General features: G+C 34.8%; 1 protein-coding gene across 1 annotated transcript in view; it reads right to left on the bottom strand.

Moving 5' to 3' along the window:
* The window catches only part of LOC145300339 (cytochrome P450 3A4-like), a 48,367-nt gene extending 37,152 nt beyond the window's left edge, over positions 1-11,215 (bottom strand). The window contains exons 1-4 of the mRNA XM_080144476.1: positions 11,119-11,215; positions 9,229-9,345; positions 8,355-8,443; positions 2,085-2,233 (exon numbers count right to left, since the gene is read on the bottom strand). Coding sequence (XP_080000602.1) covers positions 2,085-2,233; positions 8,355-8,443; positions 9,229-9,345; positions 11,119-11,154 — 391 coding nt within the window. The 5' untranslated portion in view covers positions 11,155-11,215. The remainder of the gene's footprint in view (positions 1-2,084; positions 2,234-8,354; positions 8,444-9,228; positions 9,346-11,118) is intronic.
* Positions 11,216-17,963: the final 6,748 nt, after the last annotated feature.

Here is a 17,963-nt window from a genome sequence, read left to right as displayed (position 1 = left end):
GTTTACTTAAGGGGGCGGTTCATTAGGAATTTGTTAACATTAGACTTGAAGACATCCAAGTTGTAGTCCGGAGGGAAGCAGGCAGACGGAACAGAGTTCCACAGGCGTGCAGTTCTAAGAAAGAAGCTTTGTTCATGAAATCCGCGTTTTGATTTAGGCACAGATATAGAGTGGGGGAAATTTTTCACAGTGGATTCAGCTAGACGGGTGTTTTTCGTGAAAGATTGGCGAGGGGGGACCATGGATTGGAGTTCAGACGAGCACCTGCCATGAAAATAACGATAAAACAAGGATAGGCTTGCAACGTCTCTTCTGTGGGAGAGGGGTTGCAGGGTAGAGAAAAGGCCATCCCCCACTAAACCACAAAGTCTATTTTGTACTCTGTCAAGGCATGATAGGCTGTTTTTGGCAGCTCCTGCCCAGATATGGCAGCAGTATTCCATCCTTGGCCGTACTTGGCTTTTATATAGATAGAGAATTGCATCAGTAGTGAGATATCTTCTGGAGCGGTAGAAGGATCCCACCATCTTTCCAGCGACCTTGGCAACAGACTTGATGTACGTGTTCCATTTAAGATCAGGAGTAAAGGTCAAACCCAGAAGCTTGTCAAAACACGGGGCCTCACCCAGACGAGAGCCATCCATCACAATTGATGCCAGCTGGGGATCAGAGCGTTGATGATGTAAGGATAGGAGTTTGGTTTTGGATGCATTAAAGGTAACTAGCCACATCTTCCCCCACTGAACCACGTGCTCGAGATCAGAGGAGAGAGAATCAGATAGAACTTCGTCATTTACAGCCTTTGATGTGTTGCCATAGATGGTCGTGTCATCAGCATAGATGTCAACGAATGATTTAAGTATGTGTTTAGGGAGGTCATTGATGTAGATCAGGAAGAGAGTTGGGCCCAGGATTGACCCCTGAGGGACTCCAGCATTTATATTGCAGGCCTCCGATTTTTGACCATCTACCACTACTCTTATGAGCCTATCGGAGAGAAATGATTTAATGATTGAGAAAACATTTCCAGTTATACCGTAGCTGGAAATCTTGTGAAGTAGACCCTTATGCCATACTTTGTCGAAGGCCTTTGATATGTCAAGAGCAATTGCCCTAGAAAGGAAGCCTTTGTCAAGAGATTCACTAATCCTCTGGGATATAACCGTCAGCACATCTGCGGTAGATCTTGCAGAGCAGAAACCATATTGTGTCACTAAGAAGGTTATTCCTCCTGAGGTGGTTGACTATTTCTCTATTTAATATGGATTCCAGCAACTTACTCATAACACAGAGAAGACTTATTGGTCTGTACTGAGAGGGAGATGACTTATCACCTGAATTCTTAAATACAGGGCAAACTGATGAGGTCTTCCAGGGGGTCGGAAAGCACTTCTCCTTAAGGCAGCGCTTAAATAGTTTCGTAAGTATGGGAGCAAGTTCTGGTTGAAGCTTTTTTAACACTATAATTGGGATGCCATCAGGGCCAGTTGCTTTACTGGAATCTAGGTTTTTATTAGCTTGGCGACCTCATGCACGGATATTTGTATGTTACCTAGCTTGTTCTGTGTTATAGTAGGAAATATGGGGAGTTGATGGCCTTCGTCGCATAGGGTAGAATTAGCTGCAAAGTTCTTTGCAAATAGTTTGGCCTTGTCTGACGCTGACGAGATGACCTCTGGTCCATTGATAATGGTTGGGATAGAACGCACACTTCTGTTCAGGATCCTATTTGTTATTTGCCAGAACTGGTGGGAACCAAGCCGCTGATCAGCTACCTTGGATTTAACAGACTGGGCATATAGCTCTCTTGCATTTTTTATTACTCTTTTACATTGGTTGCTGGCAGTCCTGAAAGCAGCCATAGAAGGTGACTATATCAATAAATAAAGTCGAATTTTGCCTAAAAAGTTGTTTTATTAGTTAAGTCCGGAGCTCGTTGAGTGATGTGTTATCTGAATTGTTTTATTTGAAACTTTTCCCTTGAAAATTATTTGTTATTTGCATATTAACACCGCCATCAGAGTCACCTGGCGTCACCCGGGTTCCTAATGTGTGTTATAGGAGATATGTGTTTTGTTGCTTACTTGCCAATACTTGTAGAAATTTAAAAAGGTTGCCTCCAAAAACTTTACGAGCATTTTTAACAACTGGGCTGTCAGGGGTTTCCTGTGAATCTACATTAATTCCAAAACCAGTTGATGCGATAACATCCATTGTATAACCTGAAAATAAACTGGGGGAAAAAAGAAAAAGAACTCTGTTTACAAAGAAAAGTTTAACGATTTAGTCTGAATAACATTCTCAAGGAAGGAAGGATAGAATTATTAAGTTATCAGCCTATGACTAAGAGCAGTGGAGAGCATGTATTAATATGAGCTCTCGAACCAGAATAAGTAAGAGATGCCCCCACCCCCTCACTATATCTTTTACTTTGATGTAAAGAAGGTTTTATGGCTTAGTATGTATGTTGTAAATTGAATGCGGACTATGTCAACTAGTTTTAAATAATGTTTATTTTTCTTTTGGTTGTACTTAGAATCGTTGGAAAACACACTGCCTGGTTAAAATGTCAGATAAGTTAAAATGTAAGATGAGTTAAAATGTCAGATGAGTTAAAATGTCAGATGAGTTAAAATGTAAGAAGGGAAGAAAATTAAAAGAGAACTAAATGGAATGGAAGAGAGAAGAAAATTGATGCGGAATAAACCGGAAACACAAATGTGTGAATGTCTATTATGAAAATGTTTCACGTACACTTTCTTTCTATGGCGAGAATTGTAGGAACGCAGGCTTACCTCTTAAAAGGCCTTGGTATGCGCTTTGCCGATGCAGCATCATGATGCTGAAAAGGGTTCAAGATGGTGCCTGCGACCTTATATAACAATACAGTCTCACAGAATCTCGTGTAATCTCATGCACATATGCAAATTTGGAGGACTTTGTCTTTTATAAAAACAGGCCACTGGAGCAGATGGGAGAAATGAAAACGAATTTACGGAAAGTACCGACGGACGACGCTGCTGCAGTGAGCTGAAGTTTTGTGTACTCTTTTTTTTCTTTGCAACAAGAAGCTATCGGCGTACATTTTTTTACCATGGACAGATTCGACCTGAAGCTGATACCAGAGTTTGACGGGTCCCCGACTGGTCCTTCGGTGGTTGAATGGCTGAAGAAGGCTGTGCGCATTTGCTGGTTATGCAAAATTAAGGATCCAGCTATGGTCATCCCATTGAGGCTCACTAAGGGGGCTTATGCCGTGTACCAGCAGCTCGGGGATGAGGCGACAATGGAGCAGATAAAACAAGTGTTGTACGGAGCTTTCGGTGCAGACCTTTTTGTTGCCTGGAGGCAATACTTTGAACGTTGGCTTAGATCAGGGGATACTGTGGACGTTTTGGAATGGACACTATTACACAGCTGGGTGGAATCACTGTGGATGGTGCCGGTGATGTGAGGTTTTCCCAATGCGAGGAACAGGTCTGCGCAGCAATCACTCTTGATGAACCTGACTTCCACGCAGAATACGACAAGGGCACAAACGCATCTGAAACAGTCTATTGGTATAACGTCACTCCTAAGGATGACATTTCACCCTCTACTGTGCCAGCCGAAGTACTGCACAGGTACCACATCAGGGTAAGAGGCGTGGAGACCAGACCACTGCCCGAGCCAGAGGCGATGAGAGAGAGTAGCAAAGAGGGGGATGTCGTCTGGGTTCTGGAAAAATGGTGGGATCCTTCTATCGATCCAGTAGATATCTCACTGCTGATACAATTCTCTATCTATGTAAGAGCCAGGTACGTCCAAGGATGGAGTACTGTTGCCACATCTGGGCAGGAGCTGCTAGAAAAGACTTGTCCTGCCTTGATAGAGTTCAAAATAGACTTAGTAGCCTCATAGGAGATGTCCTTTTCTCTTCCCTGCAACCTCTATCTCACAGAAGAGATGTTGCGAGTTTGTCTCTGCTTTATCGTTATTTTCATGGCAAGTGCTCGACTGAGATTCAATCTATGATCCCCCCCCCCCGCCAAACTTTCACAAGAAACACTCGTCTAGTTGAAAACACTATCAATAATTCCCCCCACTCTTTATCTGTGCCTAAACCTAAATGTAGAATCCATGAACAAAGCTTCTTTCTTAGAACTGCATGGCTGTGGAATTGTCTTCCGTTTTCCTGCTTTCCAGCTGACTACAATACGGTTGTCTTTAAGTCCAACATAAACAAGTTCTTGATGAGTCGTTCCACTTAAGTTAATAAATTTACCGAATTTCCATTACTAACGATTACTATATTGTCCAATTGACTACTGTACACTCTTAACCCTTATCCTCGAGTGGTCTCTGGCCTCGATAAGTGGTTATGCCTATGTAAAAAAAAACAAAGAAAAAGATAGACCATATACTTATGTCTTGTTTCCACTCGCTATACATTTTTTCACTCTGCAAAATAGGTGGTTGTTTCGTAAATGACGCCATTTTTCTTTCAATAGTGTTTCAACATAAATTGAACAGATATAATATCTGTCACACGAAAGAATACACTTTGCTACCAATGTTAGTACACTTAGTACATCCAACGACATAGAATAAACACGTGTTACTGTTGGCCGAACGCCATATTGAATATCCACTCGAGACAAGGGACATAACAAAATATATAGAAGAAGACTACCAAGTTTGATAACTCCAACTTTAACATTTCTGATACAAAAGATCTGATTCAAGATGATGAAAGATATGTTTCAGTTAGCTATTGAGTATCGATACACTGTATGATAGAAAGGGATATCAGAGGTCTTACTGCACTTTGTTTTTATCTTAACTGAGTGATTACATTATTATCACTCAGATTCAAGGAACACCATTTGTTATTGTTAGCCAGTAATCACAAATAATAACTTGTGTGAAAACTCTTAGTGAATAAATAATGAACGGCATTAAAAGAAAGGAATCCAAGAAGTAAATTAATATATAAAGTGTGTGCGAGCCTTTTCTAGTCTCACACAAACACACATTTACATTTCAAGCTATATTACTTGTCGCATACATACGCACACACACAAATATACGTGCCCACGTCCACACATGTACATATATTCACGTTCGCGTACATACACTCACATTCACGTGTATATACACACACGCTAACGTACACACATGTATTCACACACGCGCACACGAACGCACACATGGACGACGTCACTTCCTCTTTCAAAGGAAATCCACACATGCGCAAAAGACCACCGGAAACGAGTATAAAAGAGAGAGCAACAAGCGGTTTCTTTCTTTTAGGACCAGCTCTCGACCAGAGAGGTTGGGCTAACCAGCCGCCCCCCTTTCGGGAGGCGCACGCTCGCGCGCGTCACGTCCCTACGACTATGTATGGGGCACGAGCTAACAGACCGTATGTACACCTTCTCACTCTTTCTCTTTCTATCTACTACCGGTCCCTGAGAACACCTTCGCGTAGCTGACTGCTAACTGACGTCAACTCTCCATTCTTTTTCTTCGTCTACACGCTGGACTATCATTCTCATTTTCACTACGTTACTCCTTTCTCTTCCCACGCGCGAACAAACGATAGTGACCCGAACTTGAGATGAACACACATTTCCTTTTCTTTCTTCAACACCAGTCCCGCAACGAACGATGATTACACACGCGCGGACATAAACACATGTTATATCTAAAACATTCTCTCAACAGTAAATAAACGACGTTTATCTTATCCATCAATTGAGTCTTTGTTTCCTTCAATTCCATTCGTTTCATTATTTTCTTGTGGCGAGTTAGGGTATTATTATATCCTGGTTCGTTACAAGTGTATTAAATTTAATCATAGGACTTATACTTGAGTCTTTTGGGGGTGGGGTATACAATCAAGGTAGACCCGAGCATAACCCAATCTCTGCACACCAGATCAATTAACAGTAATTATTAAAGTTTGGAAATGAAAGTTTGCAGAAAATAATTTAATATCTTTCTATTTTTTTTGTTATTTAATTAATATTTTCTTTCACTTTATTGATTAAAAGTTAGTAATTATAAAAAAGAGTTTTTAAGGTTTTTTCCAATAAAAAATAATTAACGTATAACTGAACAAATATAAAATAATGAAACGGTGATTATCAAAAACTGTATCCTATAAAATGTTTTAATTGTCAAAGTAAGAATACACCTGAATTATCAGGTGAATATTGTCTCGCCTTTATTTATATGATTAAAAACGTTTTGATCAGGACAAAATATCAAAGACATTGATTGAAAATGCTTTCATTTTAAACAATATGGACCAATACTTGACATATATTTGACATTTGAGAATTTGTTTGTAGTAAAAAATTGATAACAAACGTATGAACAAAAAAATCTAACTTTACTTTATATATTAGATGTTGTGAGGATCATTTAACGAAAATCTTAGCTGTCTCTATCCGTAATTGTTCGGAGGTCCTTTTTATTCATGATGCTCTTTAAGGAAACTAAAAACTTAATAAAATCAATTACAATAACATTGAATGGAATTTTAAAAGTAATTATTTTAATATGGAATATCATATACTAATATACTAGATATTTTTAAAAGTGATTATTTTAATATGAAATATCATATACTGATATACCAGATATTTTTGATAAGTTCAGGACAAGCAATTGCTTTCAATTAAGCATCTTTTTTTTTTTGTTTAAATAATTTGATAGTTCAGTTGTTTAAAATACAGTTCTTTCTATTCATAACTAATTGTCCCTATTAATTTGCCTGGTAATATATATATATATATATATATATATATATATATATATATATATATATATATATATATATATATATATATATATATATATTTATATATATATATATTACAAAGGAGTCACCACTTATCAATGCCAGAGGCCACTCAAGTATAAGGGTTAATAAAATGTATAGTAGTCAATGGGACAATATCGTAGTAATCGTTATTAGTGGAAATTTGGTAAATTGCATTACTTAAGGAAATGACTCATCAAAAACTCATTTATGTTGGACTTGAAGACGATCATGTTGTAGTTAGCTGGAAAGCAGGGAAATGGAAGAGAGACCTCAGGCGTGCATTTCTAAGAAAGAAACTTTGTTCATGGAACCTATGTTTAGGTTTAGGCACAGATAAAGAATGAGGGATATTATTGATAGTAGTTTCAGCTAGACGGGTGTTTTTGTGAAAGTTTGGCGAAGGGGAACAATAGATTGGAGCTCAGACGAGCACTTGTACTGAAAATAGCAATAGAGCAGAGACAGGCATGCAACGTCTCTTCTGTGGGAAAGAGCTTGCAGGGAAGAGAAAAGGACATCCCCTACTAGCCCATGAAATCTATTTTGAACTCTGTCAAGGCAGGATAAGATGCTTCTAGCAGATCCTGCCCAGATTTGGCAAAAGTACTCCATCCATGTACTTGACTCTTATACAGGTTGAAAATTGCATCGGCACTGAGATATCTAATGGAGAAGTGGCATGATTCGACCATTTTTCCATTTTTTTAATTCATATTTTGAGGATGATTTGAAGAAACAATAAAAATTGAATAAAATAAGTTTCTTTGCTGATTGAATATTGATTATCGATAAACAGATCTTTTAAAATTATTTTCATTGTTTGTCAAAAATAATAATTAGTGAAAATTTACAGCAACTTTTGTTTTTCAGAATTATAAACGATTGTTTATATTGAATAGCTGATAAATATTATTGAGAAAATATAATGGAGGTGAAAAGACCTGAATATTCAACGTTTCGCCCGATTTATGCGGGCTTTTTCAAGAGGGATGGTCATTGACGAAAGGGTCGGAAGATTTGGGGCTATATATAATGATGGGGGAGAGCAGCATGTTTTCTTTATGTAAATTAGATGCCTATATACATATATACATTTTATGATTAGAGAAACTAATAAATTAGAGTAAACTAGCGTAGTGATTTGAAAGATTACGTCTAAAAATAAAAAGTAAAAAAATAAATAAATTGATAAACTGAGGCGAGAAAATTAATTGGGTTAAAATATCGTAGAGATTTAAAAGATGGCGTCTGGAAATATAACCGTGACATTAAGTAAATAAAATGAAGCGAGATTACGAAAGGAGTTTTTAAAAATTAGAGACAATTGAATTGGGATAAAATAGCGTAGTAACTTGAAAGATGGCGTCTAAAAATAAGAATAGCAAGTGATAAAATGGTGTCTAAAATAGACAGTGATAAAATAAAATACAGTAAATAAGTAAAATAAAAATAATAAAATGAAGTGAAATTACGAATGGATTTTTTTTTTATTGTGTCTATATTTTGTTTGAACTTGAATAATTAAAAAGAGAAATCGACTCACATGGTGACATCTGTTGGTTCCTTGCTATCTGCAATTTTATTTAAGTTTTTTTCAAATGTGTTCAAGACATTCTCAATCAACGGAACCATCTGGAATAAATTAAAAATGCCATCAAATACAGAGTTTATTAATTTCATCATTTTTATTTTTCTTAAGCGATTTCTACTCAGTTGATGTGATCTTTTATGTTAACATTATCATCATTTGAGACTGAGTCTGTAAAACTACAATTCATTTAATTTATCGTTTAGTATTGTTGAATATTAGGTGGGTATAATTTTTGTTAGTTGAGGATAACAGGAAATAAGAATTAGTCGAGGTCAGATACCAACCTGGCCTAGAGGTGGGTCTGAGGTCACATGACTGAAAGACGGGTTTAGAAAAGAAAGAGAATCACTTGGAAGCTTGCGAGGCGAACATGATGTGTAGAGAATGTTTGAAAATCGACGATAAATTAAGGGAATAAAGACCCCAAATAATCAATAGCTCGGAGTGCGCCCTCGATCCACCCTTATCACTGAAAGGAAAGAAGGCCACATCAACATCTTAAAGAAAGATCGTCTGTTCAAACTGATGATTTTTTTTTTTGCTTCTTCATGTTGTGAAAAATTAATTGTAGGAGTCCTGGTCATGGAGGAATGGTTGACATGAGATGAGATCATACTATGTAGTTACGATTGTGATATGCATTCAATAACAATGATATCATGAACCTGTATATTTTAATTGTGACATTAAGAAATCATCTTACTGTTAAAATATTAACTGTTTGTATAATTAACCATAATTGATTCAGCTAGTTTATTTATCAGATGACATTTATTCAGTTTCTCAATGTGAATAGGTTTTAAACAGACACTTTTATCATACAAACCTCACGCATTTTTTTAGAACTGTAAGATGGCGCCAAGACAGTTCGAAGATATTTCCAGTGATTATCTTTGGCTATGTTCATCATACTTGAACTGTACTCATCCATTGGAAAGGGTATCTGAAAAATATGAAAATATTCGAGGAAAGAAAAAATCAAAATCAAAATCAAAACACTCACATACGTATTATCATATCATTAAACAATTATGAACATGAATATGTTTTACAATCTTTTGCAAAAGTCTTACAATTTCACTTTCAATAGCAGAAAATTTTCTGAGTGTAATCAAAATGAGATAAATATTATCATATGCTTACATATGTAATGTTATGACCCTTTAGACTGTGAGCATAGCGTAGTATCTGTTAACTGTGGCAAGCGGGGTCAATAGTCAAAACATTATTATTGTTGTTACTGTATTCTTATTAATTGATTTGAGCAACGGATGGTCGCTGGATCAGTTATTATGATTAGAAGAATAAACAATTAAATTGGGGAAGAAATGATTGACGTGTGAATCGCAACAAGAATGTAAAAATAGAAAATATATGTAAACATTATTTTGAGGTTTTGAATAAACAAATAACTAGTTGTGTACGTTAGGTTGGTCTGAGACACATAATTAGTTGACGTAAGAGAACATGTGATGTAGTTAGTTTTGGAGAGATTCAGAGAGTTGAGGATTGACCACCAAGGCGGATAGACGTCTAGACAGGAGTGGACAGACAGCTAGGGAGCGAGCTGTAAGAATAGAACATGTAGACGAACTGCAGATCCTGTGAAAACCATTTGAGACAACTGTAATAAATTTATATTATAAAAATATAAAAGTTGTTTTATGGTTTCACAAATAAGAACAGATGTCTCAACTGGATGGTGCTGATCGTTTCATGGTTCGTTACGGAACAGCGGAAAGATACAGACGAACTCTTCAAGAAAAATAGGTATGAAGTATATATTATTCTTCTTACATATGAACTGTAAAAATATCCCGTGTGATAAGTCTGATACAACTTGATTCAGTCTACACGTCAATATCATGTCCTCCTGGCTAAACAACATACATACGATTTATACGTTTATTATCTGTCTGTTAAAAGAACAATATCTTACATCCACTAGATAACACATGACGCGTTTTAATATATCATCTCCTCCAATATAAATCAATATACAACACATAATTTGTACTAATTTCAACATGACATATAAGTAGGTAATAATGTTTCACCTAGAATGTAGAGATTTAAAGGTTCACTAAACAACAAAAGCACTACATGTTAGATTGGTTAGATTGTTCTTGTTTTACGGCATATCAACCCTTTTCAGGTTATTTAAGGCCAAATTCAGTTATTTTGAAGAAAAAATATATTCTATTAAAAATGTTTTTTCAAGTCTCTTTCTATTTAACCCATAGTTGGGACCCTAACAGATACTACCACTCCGAGTTAGAGTGGACCTGGGAGCAATGGCAATTAAAGTGTGGCTCCACTCCCCAAAGCCCGCAAGCTGGTGCCTCACCATCGGATATAGTTTAAGGTCATATCCAGGACTGAACGCACTACATGATTTTGCTTATTTCGACGTATTAATATATAATTAGAATGTGTTTGCCTTATCAGCAATTTATTTGTTTTATTAATGTTTATTATTAGCCATTTGGAATATTCCACTTTCCTTTTAAGGGATGCTAAGATAATAACGGTCGAAGCGAATTATGGTATTAATATATAGATATGCTTACATAACACATCACTTAATAAATATCAGGCCTGCTATATAGATGACGCTAGTAATAAAAAAAATTGGTCTTTGTCCTGAATTCAAATCGCTATAATCTAATAATATCTTTCAAACTTAACTGAAGTTAGAAGCAAAAAGGATACTTACGAGCCGGTTTGTAAAATTGGAGAAACTTTTTACCATGATTTCTTCAATAATTTGAGGGTCTCCAATGACCAAATTGGGAAAAGCCCCAAAAAATATTCTACAAAAGGATAAACATAATAATTATACGTTGTACATTGGTAAAAATCGATTTCTTTAATCAATTTGGAATTAAATATTTAATATTTCCAAATCAGTTTAAGATTTTTATCAATTATGTTGCATTTTCATCCCAACCTCAAAGACAGTTACATCACGAAACTGTAGAATTGCTCGATATATCACCTTCTAATCTATTTTGAGGCTTTGAATTTAATTTCTATTTAGTTTTATTTTGATATGTGACTCCTAACCCACAGATATAAAAGGTGTGTGAAGCACACAGCAGAGTCCGTATTCCAGTAACATGGACTTGTAGCGAAAACCTAATAATTGTTTCGGCTTCACTACTTAATAATTCTCTACATTTTCTCTATCTAATCGTTTTTTGTTGTTGTTGTTTTTTTGTGGTATATAATAGATTGGTGACGAGGATTCTAATTTACACCCCAGACACAAATGAACGAGAATAACCTATGTCTGTCATTTATCATATGTTTCATATACCCATGCCCTCGCCAATACCCCCCACCAAAAGTAAACAAAAACAGAAACAAAAACAGAAACAAAACAAAACAAAACAAAACAAACAAACAAACAAACAAACAAACAAACAAAACAAAAAAACGCACGAGCAAAGCAAACGAAAACGTACCCCGACGGAAACTATAGAAATAGATTCAAAAAGGAAAAATATATGGTGTCGAATAGATATAAAAACTTTTAAGGGGGGAGGTGTTGTGACTTTTTATATAATATAACATTTTACCTAATTTCTTTTGTTAAAATGTGTGTTTACTGCTTATTTTGTCAAAATATTTTGTACAGAAAAATTCCTTACCCATAACAATCGCCATATTTTTCTTTCCAATAAAAAAATACCTTGTCCATGCCCTAGAATAAAAGAAATATAAAATTTAAATAGTTTTAAAATAATAATAATAATAATAATAATAATAATAATAATAATAATTATTATTATTATTATTATTATTATTATTATTATTATTATTATTATTATTATTATTATTATCTAAGTAAAAGACTAAAGATGTAATACAAATAAAATTTAAAAAAAAATCCAAATAATAAAAATCAAATTTTAACAAAACTAAAAATATTTATTTCTATATTTTTTAACGATTAACTAACTGTCCTGGCCCGGCATAGGCTGTGATTGTTAAAACTAATATAGGTACTCTGCTATAAGTAACTAGCTTTCCTGATCTGGTTTAGCTCTGGATTATAAAAACAAACTTAGGTATTATGTTAAAAGTAACTAGCTTTCTGAACCTGGTGTAGCCATGGATTATTAATTCTGACATTGGCACTATGTTATAAGTAACTAGCTTTCCCGACCTGGTGTATCCCTGGATTATTAAACCTAAGATATACATTATGTTATGAATAACTAGTAGTCCTTACCTGCCATAGCTCTGAATTATTAAAACTAAGATATGCATCACATAAATAACTAAATGTCTCGATCTGGCATAGTTCTAACATATGCATTATATTATAATTAGCTGTTCGGACCTAGCATAGGGGAAATAGGGAGTTCATTTTATATATAGAGAGAGGATGGGGAAGGGATAATTAGCTGTCCGGACCTGGCATAGCTCCGGATTATGTAAACCAACATAGGTACAAACTTTCCTGGCCTGGCATAGGTATCGATTATTTAACCAAAGATAGAAATTATGTTATAAATAACTAGTAGCCCTGACCTGTTGTAGCCTGAATTATTAAAACCCACAGAGGCACTATTATAAATAACTAGCTGTCCCGACGTGGAGTAGTCCTGGATTATTTAAACTAACATATGCACTATAGCGTTTGATTGTTAAAACTAACAGGGGCACTATGTCATAAATAACTACCTGTCCTGACCTGGCATAGCTCCAGATTACTAAAACTAACATAATCACTACATTATAAATAAATAACTTTCCCGTCCTGGAATAGCCCTGGATTATTAAAACAAACATAGGTATTATGTTATAAATAATTTGTTGCCATGATATATTTTTTTTTGCATGAAGGTAACCACTTATCAAGACCCAGAAGCCACTCGGAAATAAGGGTTATTTTGTGTACAGTAATCAATGGGATAGTGTTGCAGTATTCATTAGTATTGGAGATTTGATAAAATGTAATTACTTAGAGGGGCGGTTCATCAGGAATTTGTTTATGTTGGACTTGAAGATATCCATGATATGGCGTAGTCCTTTATTATCTAATCTAACTCAAGCATTTTTTTACCATAAATTGTTAGGTGATAGTACATTTTTTTTCAAGAAAACTTACATTTTTTTTTTAAGAAAATTGGCTGTAAAGATTTTTTTTTGTAAACAGAAGTTGTTTCTTTATAAGGAAAATTTTTTTATAAAAAACGCAAATTGTAAGGTGAAAATATGGAAAAGTTTTTTTTCAAGAAAATTTACAAATTATTTTTGTCAACAGATGTTAAAAAATAAACAGAACAAAATACCCCCCATCAACCAAAAAATATTTTTAAAATTACATTTTTTATACAAAAAAAAAAAATGTTGATTTTGCATTTCAACATTTGAACAATGCCAGTGATTGTCAGTCGAGCCCAAGTCATAATTGATAGAAAATCCTGAGGATCCGGGTCAAATTCTGGAAGAGTACCATAATTATTATTATTTGTATTAATATTATTTGTACCGACTACGAGTTCTCACACAGATCTTCACTGATAATAATTAGTGTTCTCTGAAGTCTAGACAATAACAAGTCTCTCCAGATTTCCAGGACTTTCTAACTCTTTCGATAACTTTGGAAAATGACTTTGCATTATCACAACAGCGGCTTACCATCAATTTCTCACTGGCAACGACTATTGGTCTTCACTGGAATTTAAGTGGCAATAAGTCCCAGTACTCTCCGCACTCATCCAGTGGAAGTTTGCTTAGTGTTATCCTTCATTAGTCTTTCCATTCTCCTTGACCCTTCACAACTATTCTGCATGGTATCTGCCGAGGTTGATGCCTATTTTGGAGGCGAGGTGTGGGTGAAAGAACAATTTAAAAGACTTATTGCAGTTTCAATCTGTTAGTCATTTTCCCATGTTTTTCAGAACTATTCTTAATACTCCTACAATTATCGATATTATATTAACTTTCTTCATGTTCCATATGCTTTAAGAATGTGGAAATTTTAGTGAAAGAAAAATGCTCACTTTCTTATCGATTTCATCAAGATTTCCAAAATAAGCTCTTGGTTTTGGATATTTGATTCCATACTGATTAAAAAAGCCAAAATCTCTTCTTCCATACCTGTAAAAAAATAAATAATTAAAAGATGTAATAAAATGGTTAATATTAAAATAAATATGAACGTATAATACTGCCAGGCAACACTGGATCGGGAGAGCTAGTATGTACTATGATATAAAATATATATCAACAGTAATTACATCCCATCCATATCTGTAAAAAGAATAAAAATCATTAAAAGATGGAATAAAATAATTAATACGAAAATAAATATTAATATAAAAATATTCTTGTACAATGCTGGGTCAGAACAGCTAGCATAAATTATAATATAATGTATGTGCTTTAAAATAACCTTACAACTAAGTATTAGTTACATGCATTTCCATTACTGTTCCTCTTTTAATCTAGGACTTCACTCGACTATATCTTTGATAATGTAGACGTATCACTTTCCTTAGATCCTAATGCCAAAATCTATGTATTTGGGGATTTTAATATCTACTGCAGAAACTAGCTTGGCTTCTCAAACTACGTAGATGCATCTGACAACAACATGAATAGTTTCTTTATTGCATATTCCCGTTCATAAACCATCACTTTTTCAACAACTTCTGGAAGACCCCATGGAAATCCTCTTGTGTGAGCGTGTCAATGATGATCATCACAGCCTCTTTCATCTCCTCAATTGTCTCATAAAGACAACCTCTAAAGTTTTCCTTGAGCTTAGGGAACAACCAAAAGTCACAGGGAGCAAGGTCTGGACTATAGGGAGGGTGAGGAACTGTCTTGATGCCCATCTTGGTCAAATAGTCTCTGACAAGAATCGAGTTGTGGACTGAACCCTTGGGACACATTTTGTGCAAATCTTGCGCATCCTCGATTCCTCGCAAATAATTGTGTGTACAGTTTCCACACTGATATCAAACTGTGTACTTATTGTCTCTATAGAAACACGATGGTCTTTATCCATGAAATTCTTTATTTGGCCAATCAACTCTGACTTCCTTACTCCTTCCACACTTCTCATTGTCCCTCACAGCTCTTATGCCACTCTGAAACTGATGTTTGATTCATGGAAAATGGTCCAAAGGCAGCTTGAAGCATTCCATACGTTTCTGTGGCATTTTTTCCAAGTTTAAAACAGAATTTTATTGCACATCGTTCTTCTAAAGTGTCCTCACGTCCAGATTGCTTTTTCTGAAATTCACCAGCTATGACAATCAGGCTTTAGTAGGGTGTATTCCAATTCCTGCTGTAGCTGTTTACTTGAACCTGAAATCATAAAAATTGGTCAGTCATCTCATAAGATGTATAGTAATAACATGTTGAATTTTCAAGACTTTACGACAATTTTAAATGCCTGTGCAAAAAAGTTTAGAAATTTATTGAAGGCACCTTGTAAGCCCTACTTTCCTCAATGGTTCACTTTAAAATGTAAAACTGCAATTGCACAAAGTAGCAAGCCTTCCGCCATTTCAATCCCTAGAATTCATCTAGAAATAGACAACAATTTATAGCATCATGAAACCATGCGTTGGGAAATATCATCAGCAGCAAAGGATGTGAAGAGATTAACAACAATAGCAGAAGAAGAAAGAGGAAAAATGGAGAAAAAATGCACTACATGGTCGGAAGAGAAGCAAAGTGTATATTTAATAAAATGGATGTCTAAAAGTTAGTATACCGAGATGATCAGAAAACGCATTGAGTTACAGTTTTCAACCACCATGATGTCGCTTGCATGGCAAAGGATTAAAGGCTGAACTTTTTGCTAAGAAGTTCATCTTAGATGCTGAAAATCACTCTCTCAAAAATTTTTCATTTTGGACAGAAACCACACTTGATAATCATCACCCCTTCTCATGTTCTGTATATCATAAGAAAATCTTGAAGCCTTCAAAACATGTGAACCAGATATTATCAATGATATAGTAATAAAGAAATGCTCAGCTGAGCTATCCCATGTCTTCTCCAAACTTTACAACTAATACTTTGCTGAATTTTGTTTCTTGATAGCTGGAAAATTGTCTCTGTGATACCAGTTTTTTTTTTGGTGAAAGAACTAACCCACAAAATTATCACCCCACAAGTCTTTGTTAAAAGTTTTGAATTATTAATAAATAGTTAGTTCACTATGAAACTGTCAAACTTCTTTATAACCAACAGTTTGGATTTAGGCAATCATTTTCTATTCCTGACTTAAGTGCACTGTACATTAATGTTTTTTTTTTTTTTTTTTTTTTCTCTTCGCAAAAATCATGTCTTGCAGTCAAAAACTAGCCCACTTCTTTTTTTTTCTTTCTCCCACACTTCCTTTTTTATTGTTTGTCCAGTTGAATATGTCAGCTTTCTCCTACAGAGAATAAAAGTCCTTCAATGCAGTCATCTGTAAGTGATGTTAGAGGATGGGTCCTAGTGGTTTCAGATATCCTTTCAGTTTCGAAATAGCAAGAAATGGGAGTATAGTCCTTTTTAATATAAATATTAACAAAATAATTAAAAAACACTAATACCGGAATAGAGTATATGCGGCCGATCTAATGTTGTTACTTTTCTTTCCGCGATAGCAGTGAATTAGTAACAACAGTAGTCGCTGAAGCAACATGGTTGCTATGGAAAACCAGTAAAAAAAAAACGTCGCTGACCTCTTTACATATTTTTACGATTTTGAACACCAGAAAATTCATCATAATTTTTGTTTTATTGAACGAAAATTGAATTTTTTTTCACAATATAGCTGAGAAGGTGATCTAAACTATAATAATTGTTTGAAATTTGGTTGAAAAAATGAGTGAGCGGTTAAGCTTTAAAGCAATTCTAAATGACTAAAACTGCCACTTAACCATATATTTAAACACGGTAGTGAATGATATCTTTATGTAAGGTAGAAAGTTAAAATATAGTGTTTTTTTCTCTTCGATCCAACTGTTTTTGAAAATTCCAGATGGCAACACTGGCGAAAAGTTAAACATTTAGCACTTTTCTGAATTTTTTAATTTAATTTTTTTTTTTTGTGTAAAAAAAAAAATTTTAATTCTATTTTTTATAATTTTATTTTCATTCAATAAATAGGTGCGTGTTAAAATAGAGTGGACAGATTGATTTGTTAAAAATGTCTTTTTAAGCAAAAACAACAGTACTTACTTTATTGTCTTGTCACAAATAGTAATGTATCCCAAAATGACGAAAATTCATCGAGTAGAGCAACTGCTATTGTGTTTTTAGCAAAAAAATGTCGGAAGCCACCAAAGTGGCGAAAAGGGAGATAGGTATGTCTCTTGTATTCGCAATCTTCAAGGTGTTCACATTTAGGGAAAATGCAATTTCCCTACTTTTCCGTAAAAATTACTTTTGACTGCAAATAATTTTCTACCAGATGGATTTTTGTAATTTTGGGATATATTACTATTTTCGCCAGGACAATTAACTAAGTACTGTTGTTTTTGCTGAAAACTACATAAAAAAACATCTGTCGATTACAATCACCAATATTGTTGTTGACAC

The sequence above is a fragment of the Euprymna scolopes genome, chromosome 2 (genome assembly GCF_053919585.1).
Source record: "Euprymna scolopes isolate OS-2025 chromosome 2, ASM5391958v1, whole genome shotgun sequence".
Classification (NCBI taxonomy): Eukaryota; Metazoa; Mollusca; class Cephalopoda; order Sepiida; family Sepiolidae; genus Euprymna; species Euprymna scolopes.
The sequence above is the reverse complement of the archived record's forward strand: the minus strand, read 5'-3'. Positions and strand labels throughout refer to the sequence as shown.